Source organism: Hippocampus comes, unplaced genomic scaffold, assembly GCF_001891065.2.
Source record: "Hippocampus comes isolate QL1 unplaced genomic scaffold, H_comes_QL1_v1.1 scaffold22, whole genome shotgun sequence".
Classification (NCBI taxonomy): Eukaryota; Metazoa; Chordata; class Actinopteri; order Syngnathiformes; family Syngnathidae; genus Hippocampus; species Hippocampus comes.
Window position 1 is genome coordinate 5,370,215 of NW_017806175.1, and position 10,606 is coordinate 5,380,820.

Below are 10,606 nucleotides of genomic sequence, written 5' to 3' on the forward strand. Positions count from 1 at the left end.
CTTTGATCATTTATTGTGTACCTTCTCACACCCCTAGACTGCAGTGCAGTAGTGGCAATCCATTTCAGTGAGGGGAATGTCCACATATATACACACACACACACACACACACACACACACACACACACATATATATATATATATATACATATATATATATATTTTTTTCTTTCGATACACTTAAAATAATACAACCAAGTTAAACACACAATATTAGGAGCAATAGATAACACCATTTTATAAATAGTGTAAAATGTACCTTGAGATCGCCCCCCCAAAAAAATCAGGATTACAGCAGATGATGATCAATAATTTTCAACAAAAACTAATCCATTCTGAAATACTTTTTTTTCTTTACAATTTTGACACAATCGCAAACTAAGTTGTTATGCCGCCATCCTGTGTTCGATAGTGGAATTACACAGAATTAAACACGATTACTTTGTAAATATGGTATGAATAGTATGATAGAATGTCTGACGTCACTCAGTAGAAAAAAGTCCGCAACATGAGGGGTCTCGAAAGATCAGTCCAAATGCTCTAAAATGGCGGACAATCTTGGGAAAATGTTTTTCTTTGATTTAAAGATGTTAAAAAATCATCCCCTGCTTTTGAACAAACACGGTGTTCCGTACCTTATGTTCAAACCTATGAAGTTGGTCCAGGAGAAGATGTAGTCGCCAATGAACACCATTCCAATGTACGTCACCAGGACATTCTGAAAAAGGAGCGGGAGGAGTTCAATTTTGCCATGGCAGTGCAACCTCGAAACAAAGCTCACCTTGTTCGGATTTCAAAAGCTCAATTTCACCTTGGAATTAATAGTAAACTATACAACTTGTTGTAATGTGTGTTTTTTTTTTGAATTGGTCAAAACAACCACGACACTAAACGAATGTATGCTAGCTTATAAATGAATGTGAAACACCACTGACTGACTGAAAAAATTAGCATCTGTGTCACAGTGTTGCAGACTTTTAACAACATATTTGAACACTAAAGACAACGATTTTCAGGTGTCTGATCTGTATACTCCACAAAAAAAAATTAATAATAATAATAAAATTCGGCAGCTTAGTTTGACCATATTATTTTCATCACCAAATTACATGTAGGACGTCTATGTATTATACTGACCCCTGGTGGTCAAAGTGTGCACAGCAGATATGCAAACTGAATTCAATCGTCAGATGGCCGGCCATTCGTCAGTTTGTTAGTCCGTCAGTGAGCTTTCGTCAGTATTCCAGACCCGCCCAGTCGGTCTGAGACGTAGCCAAATAAATAAAAACAGTGTTGTACACCTTTCGGTCCCACAGACCACAATGATTGTTTTTATTTCACCCATCACCACGCTGTGTGTGTGTTGCTTTTATAAGATTTGTGTGACATGGAAAATGGCTGTCGCCGAGGGACTTCCTGGGCCCACGTGGGTCGGTCTTAAATATTGATGGAAACTTAATGACAGACCGACGACGTCACCTCTGGAAATCATGAACATAAACGGTTTAATTTCTGATATTTAGTATTTATATTTAGTATTTTGTTCATTTGTGATTAGCTGTGTCATCGTAATTTGCTGATCCGATCAATGACTTGTAAATTATGACGTTGCGCAGTGTCCATTGTAGTGGGCTGCCACAAATTAATATTGCCCGCCACCGATTTAGATTTAGGCGCCCCCTTAAATATCTAATCACTGCATGATATTACTTTTATTATCCCCCCTTGAGATGGTATCGATTCTGAATGATTTGAGAAGAGAGGTATCGCTTGCACTGCCGCTCACCTTAATGCAGCCCAAGATGGTGGTAGTAAGTGCAGAGTTGTAGTGTGTACAAAACACGATGGAGTACATGAGGACAAACCTGCGCACACACAAAAGATGTGACACTAAATATAGCGCGATAGCCATCAGTCACATTCAGGAAATTCCTGCATGAATGGACAATTATAGCCAGCAGGTGGCAACTTTGGCAATGTTTTGGATGCGTGCCACAACTCTGTGTAAGCTCCTAAAACATGGGCGCACCCTTGGAAGTACGACCGTGACAATCAGCTTGAGCAAAGAGTTGGTCTTTTTAAATCTACAACAAAGAGTGTCGTCAAAAAAGACAAAAGATAAGAGATCGTTTCAATTTAGAGCGACAAGAGATGAAATACGTGTTTATAAACGCACACACGACTAAATACTACTATTAGTATTACTGAAGAGCTTTCAAATAGTTTGTAAAGTTCATCAAATGTAAAATTGTTACACTGGTGACTCATTGTAAATACCTTATCTTGCCATCAAGATAAGGTTGGTATTTTATAGACTGTGGTTGGATGGGGGGCGGGGGGGCAATTGTTTGGTGAGGGCGAACAGTTGCGTGGGCAGCTCGTTGACAACTGAGAAAATATTAAGGACATCGTCCATAACTCGAACTCAAAGTGACTATGATCACCTGAGCGTCTCCCACCAAAAAAACAACAAAAAAAAAAGTAGTTTAACCCCTCGTGGGCACGCACGTCACGTAGCCACCATCTTCTTACCCCATAACGCAGGACAGGAAGAACTGTATGAGGAAGAACACGTCAGACCAGCCGTCGTAATCCATGGCCTGTTCACACACAAACATCCGAACTTTTAAAACGATAGATTGCAGGGACTAGCAACGCGCAGTGACTTCATTAAAAAAAAAAGGTACATAATGGGCAGCTTTGTCTTTCTCACTTAGCGGGGCCTCATATGGGAAAAGCAGCAGAGGCAGCCAGCTTGCCCGTGAACAAGAGAAGCGCTCTCACGAAACATTAACAGGCACACGTACGAGCACGGAACTCTCTTGAAGGAAGTCCGCCTCCTGGCGTTTTCACTGTGGCTTACCTTCTGGATGTCCCCAGTCATGTGAGCCAGCAGTAGAGTGGGTAAGATCATAAATAATGCGTTGTAATACACCAAGCCGTATTTGCCCAGCTCCTGTGGAGCACATAAACATGAGAGGAAACGTAACATTGGGGTTTCGTGCCTCCCACCAAAAAAAAAAAAAAAAAACGGAGACCAAAAACGGTTGAGCTCAGACTGGCACGCGCCATCGCTGTTTCCTAATTGTGTTGACGGCACCCATCGAGTTGCGGTTGGATTTGAAAGTTCGACTTCTAACTTTTTACTTTAAAATGGCTTACTTTAACGAGAATCCTGCATTTTGCCAGATTTTTTTCTCATACATTTTTTTGGGGATCGCTTTTGGTTACATGACTGCCTGATCTTGTCAGTGTCAGTTGTTTTGGGTTTTCTTGTACTAAGTTTTGCGATAGTTGTGTCTGTTTTTGTTCCATTTCTTTTTTTAATGGCTTTTATCAGTAATATTTTTGTTCCATTTTTACGCAAGTCTGAGAGGGCCGTAGTCTACAACTATGCTAATGCAGTCATTAAGTCAAAAGTAGAGAAAATATTTGTATGAAAAACACCCAAGTCGTGAAAGCCAAATGGTCAAATGAAAAACAAAAACCACGCCGAATAAGCGTACGACCTTACGTTATCGAATTTGTAACCTTGCATGTCAAGGCTGTAAACTGATGGTCACAAATGCAGCCACTGTCCAATGAATAGCAAGTATCTGCAAATATGGCGAGTTTGCATTTTTTTTTTATGCCAAAACAACAGGTGGCGTGTTCTTTTTTTTTAATTGAGAAAACAACATACCCAGTTAAAGAATGCAGAGTTATTTGAGGACAGATGAAGGACAGGTCGCCTCCTCTGCTTCCCAAAAGGCGAAAACCACACCCCGCCTCCTCCTCTGCACCCCCACAAACAATGACTGCTATTCACAGGCAGTCACCGCCACATACCTTGGCCTCCAATTTCTGCTTGACGAAAGCACCGTTGGCCGCCGTGAGCACATCATTGAGGAGGATGCAGACGTAGCCTTGCAGGTCAAAGGACATGTCGGCGCTGTGAAACCATAACGAGGTGGACACAATTGTGTTGATGTCTTGGAACGACAGATTTACGAGAACATGTTTTCATAACTAAGGCGGGTTCACTTTGTAATTCATACAGATTCTTATGCACACCGCTAGTAGTACACATACTGGAGAGGAAAGGAATTGACGGTTAGCCGCGCAAGATAGCCGGTTATCAGACTCGGTAGCAAGTCTCTCGTGTTTTTTATTTCGCCAATAAGAGATAACTCTGCTATTTGCAAATGTTCATTTCAAAACATTGTTGTATGAATAATGCAGTTGGAAATAATGAATTCAATTACCTCGCAGCGATGAAGGCCCCAAGTATCATTGCAAAGACCGTCAGCTGGACTGACCTGTTGAATTTCTTCCTGTCAAAATGAGGAATAGATGCCACGATGTGAAACCCAATCTCCAGCCCAAAATTGAGCTCAAATACAAAGTGCTTACTTGAGCAGGAATCCCTCAGCCAACATCGTGAACAAGATGGAGAACCTCCTGAGCACAGTAAACATCGGCAAGCTGGTGCAAACAAGAGTAGTATAGTCAAATAAAAGCATGGATTTGAATTCACTTCCATCCAACCACCGATATCTTACTTGAGCCTTTTGGTTCCATACAGACCACTAATCTGATTGCCCACATATAGGAGAGGTAGGGGAAATGTCTAAAGAAGGAAAAAAAAAAGTGGAGGTGTAATTTAACTACAGATGCAAAAGAAGGCATAAGAACACAATGGACAGGTGGTTTCACCTTCAGAGGTACTTTCTTATCCAAGTCTGGGAAGCTGATCACCCTCGCTGCCTTGGCCACCCACAGGACAACCACCGTCGCCAACATCTGCACACACGCACGCACGTTCGAGGAAAAAACAGCTGCATCTCAGCTACAAGTCAATGACACATGTGTTTAGAAGAAATGGTTGCGAAACTCACTTGCCCAATCCCAACGCATATCGACGAAGGGAACCTGGGAACATGGAGGGGGTGGCCGTGAGTGCAGATAAAATCAGCTAAAAGTGTGTTAAATGTACTCCAAGTTACACCTTGTGAGAGTGGAAGGTGGCCATTTAAACGGCGATATCCAAAGTTGCCTTGAGCTAACCTGGCTAATAACTTAGCTTGAGTTCTCTCGCACCGACTTACCGGTAGTAGGTGAGCACGCTCTTGTTCACCATGACGATGACGAACGAACTGAGCGCGTAAAAGCCGGCGGCTAACAGTTTCAAGAGCACCGTCGGAGGTTTGTCCGCCATCCCCGAGGAGTTGTCATTCCGCACTGTGGACTGTCGGCCTCGGCCGCCCTGCCATTGAGTCGCTGCCTGCTTGGCACGCGTGCACGCAAGCAAGTACGCGAGTACGCAAGTGCGTAACCACGGCTCTTGTGACTTCCGCACTCATTTTACCTGCCTCCTGAAACGTTGACATCAACCACAGTATCCGTACATTATGCATTTAATATCCCAGAAATGTCAAAAGTGGGGTTGCTGAAGGTAACTTTGAGATATAGGGTTTAATAGGGGAAGTATGTCGCGTTTTTAACACGCTTTTACATTGTGACACATGACTTCCGCCCTTACTAAAAAGCAGTCTGGGGGTGGGCGCACACGTGATCTCGGTACCCAATCACAATGTAGGCTTCAATGCTTTGAACGTGAATACAGTACTGTAGACAAACGCGCTGTCGCGGACCAGCTGACCGACGCGTCTACCTGGCGGCCATATTGGAAGTGGGTGGGCGCACACGTGATCTCAGTATCCAATCACAATGTAGGCTTCAAGCCGTTGAACGTGAATACAGTACTGTATAGACAAACGCGCTGTCGCGGACCAGCTGACCGACGCGTCTACCTGGCGGCCATATTGGAAGGGGCGACTTTCCCGTCAAAGTCAACGGATCCATCCATCAATCCATCCATTTTCTAATCCGGTTATTCTCATGAGGGCCCCAGGCATGCTGGAGCCTGTATTTAGAGCACATAGACAAACATTCATACTCATAGTCACACCTAGGCGGGAATTTAGAGTGTTCAATTTAACTCCATGCATGTTTTTGGAATGTGGCACGAAACGGGAGGACCCGGAGAAAACCCAGGCACGGGGAGAACATGCAAACTCCACACAGGAATACTAGGACCTGGGATCGAAGCCGGCACCTCTGCACCATGAGGCCGACCGACATGCTAACTAGTTGACTGACTTTTTCTAAAAATATTAAAACATTTTAGAAATCAGCATCTCTGATTAAAATTTGCTTTTGGGCAGTGTCATTGGATGTTAATTTTTTGACCTGCCTGCTGACCTGACCTTGCACAAAGGCCCGTGTGTATTTTGGCAGGTGTCAGCGGTCTGCCACGTCTGATAAGAAGCGCGTGGCTTTGCGGGCGCCACGTTGTCAGAAGTGAGAGAACCCTTGGTGAACATGTCGGGACTCAATGCCTCCCTGGGCTACTTTGTGGCGTGCGTAGTCTTGGCGGCCACGCTGCAGGCACCGCTGAAAAGGTGGCCGCGGCTTGCCTTCCTATCCGAGTTGTTGTCGTCGTTCATGTTAGTGGCGTGCCGGCTGGAGGTTCAGACCATCGTGGAGGTGGGTGAGTGGGCCGGGGGCTTGGGCCCGGACGTGACGCTGACCATTTTGTTGGCGGTACTACTGGTCCACGGCGCGGTCTGCGGCGACCATTCGGGGAATCCCAGCGTGAGCGCGATAAGGTTCCTTCAGCTGGACACCGCGGCGCTCGCCACCGTCCTGGCCCTCGCTTCCCAATTCCTGGGGGCCCACCTGGCCATGTTGGCGGCGGAGTACTACTGGAGCCTGGAGCTGACCGACATGCACATGATCAAGAACCTGATGGCCAGGGAGTGCAGCACGTCGTTGCTGGTCTCACCCATACAGGGCTTCTTCACCGAGGGAGTGTGCGCGCTCCTCTTTCACCTGGTGCAACTCTTCCTGAGACGGAGGAGCGCACTCGTCCGGGTGCCCGTGGGAGCCATATTACTCACCTTCCTATCACACATAGGTATGCAAATAGGTGTCCTATATTTTAGCGTAGCGATTCTCAAAATGTGGTAGGAGTAGTAGTTGTTTTTTATTAATCAAGTACAGTACATGTTTTGGATTTTTTGCATGTATAGCACATTATTTTAGTTCTAAAGTACAGTAAAAAAAAATTAAGTTCAATTCGATAACAGGAAATGTGCTTTTTATGGCTACAGCTTCAGCCTCTAACCTTTTATGACTGCATTTGGCAATGATGGTGTTAGTTGGAGCGCTAAATATTTTTTGAGGTGAAAGTTTTGGAAATTATTGCTTTAGAAATAAATCTTATTTTTGGTGGGGAGAACGTTTTTTTTTAACTTTCAAAAGGTTTTAGGAGAAAAGTTGGATATTTTTGAAAAATCGAGAAAAAAAATTCTTACTTTTGATTAAAAAGAGCTGCGTATATTTGACAAAAATGTCATATTTGATTAAAAAAATCTGACTTCTGAGTAAAAAGTCACACTTAAAAAAACAACACATTTTTTGGAAAAAAAAAAAATTTTTTTTGTTTTTTTGTAAGAATGAAAAAAACTAAAAACGGAATCCTGCCAATGATATGCACATTATATTTGAGAATATAAGCCATATTTTTGAGAAAAAAAAAACAACTACATTTCATGTCTAAATTGTGATGAAATGACAATGCAATGTTTTTTCCGTTTGCAGCCAAAGGTTACACGTCATCTTACATCAATCCCTCGCTAGCTTACAGCCTCACTTTCTACTGCTCTGGATTCACCTTTGCAGAATACGCGCTCGTCTACTGGCTGGCCCCCATCACGGGTAAACTGCATTCACGTACATACCGTCTGCGTGTGTGCGTGTATATTTTGCGGAGCGTCTGCCCATCTATCCAGCGTTACGTTCACACGAGTGAGTCTGTGTGCATTTCCAGGAATGATCTTGGCCCTCCTTTTGTACATGGGCCACATCCCAAGGATCTTTGCCAAGAACCTGCTCTATTTTCACAAGACGCGTTTCCGGGCGCCAAAAGGAGGAGAAAAAGAGAAGAAGAAGAAATGAACGCCATTCCGTTTTGTTTTCTTATCTTTCTTTTTTAACAACATTCAAATGCTACATGAAATCGAGAATAAACAAATGTTGCTCGTTTTCAATAAAGCTAATTTGAAAAAAATGATGGGTAGGGTGGGGAATCTTTGCTTTGGCCTGACCACACAAACAGAAAATAGCCAAGATTTTCAGGAAGGAAAAAAAAAAAACCCTCTCTCACTCTTTCTCTCCCCGAGGGGAACGTCATTCATTTTGGAAAACAATTTTTTAAAAAATTGATTTTTTTTTTGCACGTTCCCCCAAGGATGATGAGGAGTATTAAAAAAAACAGCGATGATAACCTGTTCAAGTTACCATAAAGCGGATTTCAATAAATAAAATGACGTTGATTTTACAGTTGGAGTATAACAAAAGGGTTTGTAAACTTGCATTACACTCCATCATGGAGGTGTTTGCTCAACAGTGGCTGTACTTGTGCTGGGGTTGGAAGAATCGAACCGAGCAGGTTTGCTCTTTTTGGGCTGACTTTGAACAGGTGCATTTTGATCTGTGGATAGGAAGCAACAAAAATATAAGTGATAAATATATGTTTTTGTTATATCGAGGGAAAAATCCGTACCACTTTTGCTTAGATAGATTTTTTTTTTCTGAACGTAATGTTAATCATTCACATAAATGCAGGGATTCACGTTATATACAAAAAATGAGATATAACCTGGCTGTTTTTGTTGAGCCTGAGATTCCGGTCGGTCCTGCCATAAACAATAATCCGGATTGTTCAGTAGCGTCTTGCTCTGCTTACAGCTGAGACAGCGTAGAATTGTGATGCTCCTCTTCTTGCCCCTTTTCCCTGGCAGAGGCACAACCATAATAAAAGTTATCGTCAGTCAACAATGTCTAGTTTGATTCCTTGAGGTGGAGAGGGACTGGATAAGTGGGGCTTACGTTGTCTGGTAGTTGCCGTCAAACCTGGGACGAGTAGGGTGCAACACTTCTTGCATATTGTTCTTTTCACGGATGGATCTCTGCAGAAATTAAAATTGCAATGTGAGATTAAGTTGGAATATCATCCGAATAATTGTTTATTATAAGGTTTTTGAGGCAAAAAAGTAAGGTTTTCGTGAAGTCATGTTTTTATGTTAAAAAAAGACCTTTTAGTCGAAAAGATGGAATGAAAACATTTTGTGTTTCAGATGGAAAAAAATAATATTTTGAGAAGAAATGTTGCAATTTCAGGAACAAATACATGATTTGGTTAAAAAAAAAAAAAAAAAAAAAAGATCAGAAAAAGTTATTGCAATCATAAAAAGAAAAATACGTACATTTTGCGAGAAAAAAAATTGCAATATTTTCAAAATCCATAACTGAGAAAACATATTTTCAAGAAAAAAAGACACCTCTGAGGAAAAAAAGGTCGGATAATATTTTTTAAAAGCTAGAGGAAGTTGTCATCATTTGTAACTACGCCTTCAAAACAAAACGGTTTTCGGAGGCCGCTACCGCTAACTTACTGTCGCAGAACGAGACGTCTTGCTATAGTCCGCTGAGTAAAGCAGTAGAAACGAGACAGCTCCACGTTATTCGGATTTTGGTTCAAAACACAATGAGCAGCCTGTCAAAAAAGAGGAAAAAGTGACGGCACATCGATAGAGCGAAACCAACTAGCTTGTAATAAGCGGCCAGCTAATTGGAAACAAGACCGTTTCTATTCCGAATGTTTTTCACTGACCTGGTAGAGATAATTCAGTCTAAGGTACGCTTCTTTATCCTTAACGTGCCCAGACATGACTCAAAAATGCTGTGAAATAATCTAAAAATGGCTGGTTAATTCTGTTTTTCGTGTCCGTGGTCGAACGACGTTTTAATCCTTCTCTTTAGCGATTCAATACAGCATCCGCATATTTCTTGTCAAAATAAAAGCGAAAAGCTAACCGGCGGTCAAATTTCTCAAAAGTTAAAATGTTTATTAGGAAGTCGTATATAGTCTTCAGACTAAAGACGTATTGGAAAATGTATGTACATTTTCAGGAAAAAAAAATCTGTATACTTTACAGCGATAAAAAAGGCAAATGTTTTGGGGAGAATTAGTATTTCTTTCACTAAGTACATATATTTGAGAGCTAATAAATACATTTGAGAAAAAATATTTTTGGAAAAAATAACTGATCAAAAAGGCATTGTCAAAAAAGTATACATTCAGCTAAAAGATTTGCATGAAATGTGTACATTTTTGAAAATTTATTTTCGCAAAATCATTTTCTTAGAGAAAAAAAATTCAATTTCCAGAAAAAAAATGTATCATTGGCAAAATTTTACATTTTTGAGAAAGTGTTTTTTTTTTGTTTTTTTTTTTAGAAGTAAGTTTTCTGTTTTCATGTGCGCCGTTGTCGTTTCAATAACTTTTATATGCACGGATAGTATTTTTTTTCGATGGTCAGCTTTCAGCAGTGAGCCAGGATAAAATGATTTGAAACAATCAATCACATCTGGGCAAGTAATCATCACAATGATGGAACACTAATGACAGACAACAGCATACAAATTTTCCACTTTTATTATCAACAATAGAGAGGAAAATATAAACCATGTCCATGTAAAACCAACTTGCCTGTAAGGT

At 41.5% G+C, this 10,606-nt stretch overlaps 3 protein-coding genes across 4 annotated transcripts in view; 1 reads left to right on the plus strand and 2 right to left on the minus strand.

Moving 5' to 3' along the window:
* Nucleotides 1–5,239, minus strand: part of slc35d1a (solute carrier family 35 member D1a) — a 6,228-nt gene extending 989 nt beyond the window's left edge. The window contains exons 1-11 of the mRNA XM_019896870.1: nucleotides 5,088–5,239; nucleotides 4,878–4,911; nucleotides 4,696–4,782; nucleotides 4,542–4,609; nucleotides 4,393–4,464; nucleotides 4,245–4,313; nucleotides 3,829–3,931; nucleotides 2,864–2,956; nucleotides 2,533–2,600; nucleotides 1,787–1,865; nucleotides 636–718 (exon numbers count right to left, since the gene is read on the minus strand). Of these exons, the coding sequence (XP_019752429.1) occupies nucleotides 636–718; nucleotides 1,787–1,865; nucleotides 2,533–2,600; nucleotides 2,864–2,956; nucleotides 3,829–3,931; nucleotides 4,245–4,313; nucleotides 4,393–4,464; nucleotides 4,542–4,609; nucleotides 4,696–4,782; nucleotides 4,878–4,911; nucleotides 5,088–5,197 (866 nt within the window). The 5' untranslated portion in view covers nucleotides 5,198–5,239. The remainder of the gene's footprint in view (nucleotides 1–635; nucleotides 719–1,786; nucleotides 1,866–2,532; nucleotides 2,601–2,863; nucleotides 2,957–3,828; nucleotides 3,932–4,244; nucleotides 4,314–4,392; nucleotides 4,465–4,541; nucleotides 4,610–4,695; nucleotides 4,783–4,877; nucleotides 4,912–5,087) is intronic.
* Nucleotides 5,240–5,731: 492 nt separating this feature from the next.
* Nucleotides 5,732–8,186, plus strand: aqp12 (aquaporin 12). Of its 2 annotated transcripts, XM_019897330.1 has the most exons (3): nucleotides 5,737–6,958; nucleotides 7,645–7,761; nucleotides 7,874–8,186. In XM_019897330.1, the coding sequence occupies exons 1-3, from the start codon at nucleotides 6,364–6,366 to the stop codon at nucleotides 7,999–8,001; spliced, it is 840 nt and encodes a 279-aa protein (XP_019752889.1). In that variant the 5' UTR covers nucleotides 5,737–6,363; the 3' UTR covers nucleotides 8,002–8,186. The 2 variants fall into 2 exon arrangements, with proteins under 2 accessions (XP_019752888.1, XP_019752889.1); XM_019897329.1 differs by having other exon boundaries at nucleotides 5,732–6,958; nucleotides 7,645–8,186.
* A 58-nt stretch (nucleotides 8,187–8,244) lies between these two features.
* rpp21 (ribonuclease P subunit p21) lies at nucleotides 8,245–9,892 on the minus strand. The gene is made up of 5 exons (XM_019897332.1): nucleotides 9,719–9,892; nucleotides 9,501–9,601; nucleotides 8,935–9,014; nucleotides 8,705–8,839; nucleotides 8,245–8,536 (listed from the first exon to the last, which is right to left on the minus strand). Exons 1-5 carry the CDS (start codon nucleotides 9,773–9,775, stop codon nucleotides 8,430–8,432), a joined length of 480 nt encoding a protein of 159 aa, XP_019752891.1. The 5' UTR covers nucleotides 9,776–9,892; the 3' UTR covers nucleotides 8,245–8,429.
* Between the last annotated feature and the right edge of the window lie 714 nt (nucleotides 9,893–10,606).

What these genes read in the sequence shown, in the direction of transcription:
- aqp12 (XM_019897329.1), top strand. Translation starts at nt 6,364, where the DNA reads ATGTCGGGACTCAATGCCTCCCTGGGCTACTTTGTGGCGTGCGTAGTC. An exon ending in CACCTTCCTATCACACATAG is followed by an intron (nt 6,959 to 7,644) that starts GTATGCAAATAG and finishes TTCCGTTTGCAG; the next exon opens with CCAAAGGTTACACGTCATCT.
- rpp21 (XM_019897332.1), bottom strand. Translation starts at nt 9,775, where the DNA reads ATGTCTGGGCACGTTAAGGATAAAGAAGCGTACCTTAGACTGAATTAT. An exon ending in GACGGCAACTACCAGACAAC is followed by an intron (nt 8,840 to 8,934) that starts GTAAGCCCCACT and finishes TGCCTCTGCCAG; the next exon opens with GGAAAAGGGGCAAGAAGAGG. An exon ending in GGCTCAACAAAAACAGCCAG is followed by an intron (nt 8,537 to 8,704) that starts GTTATATCTCAT and finishes TCCTATCCACAG; the next exon opens with ATCAAAATGCACCTGTTCAA.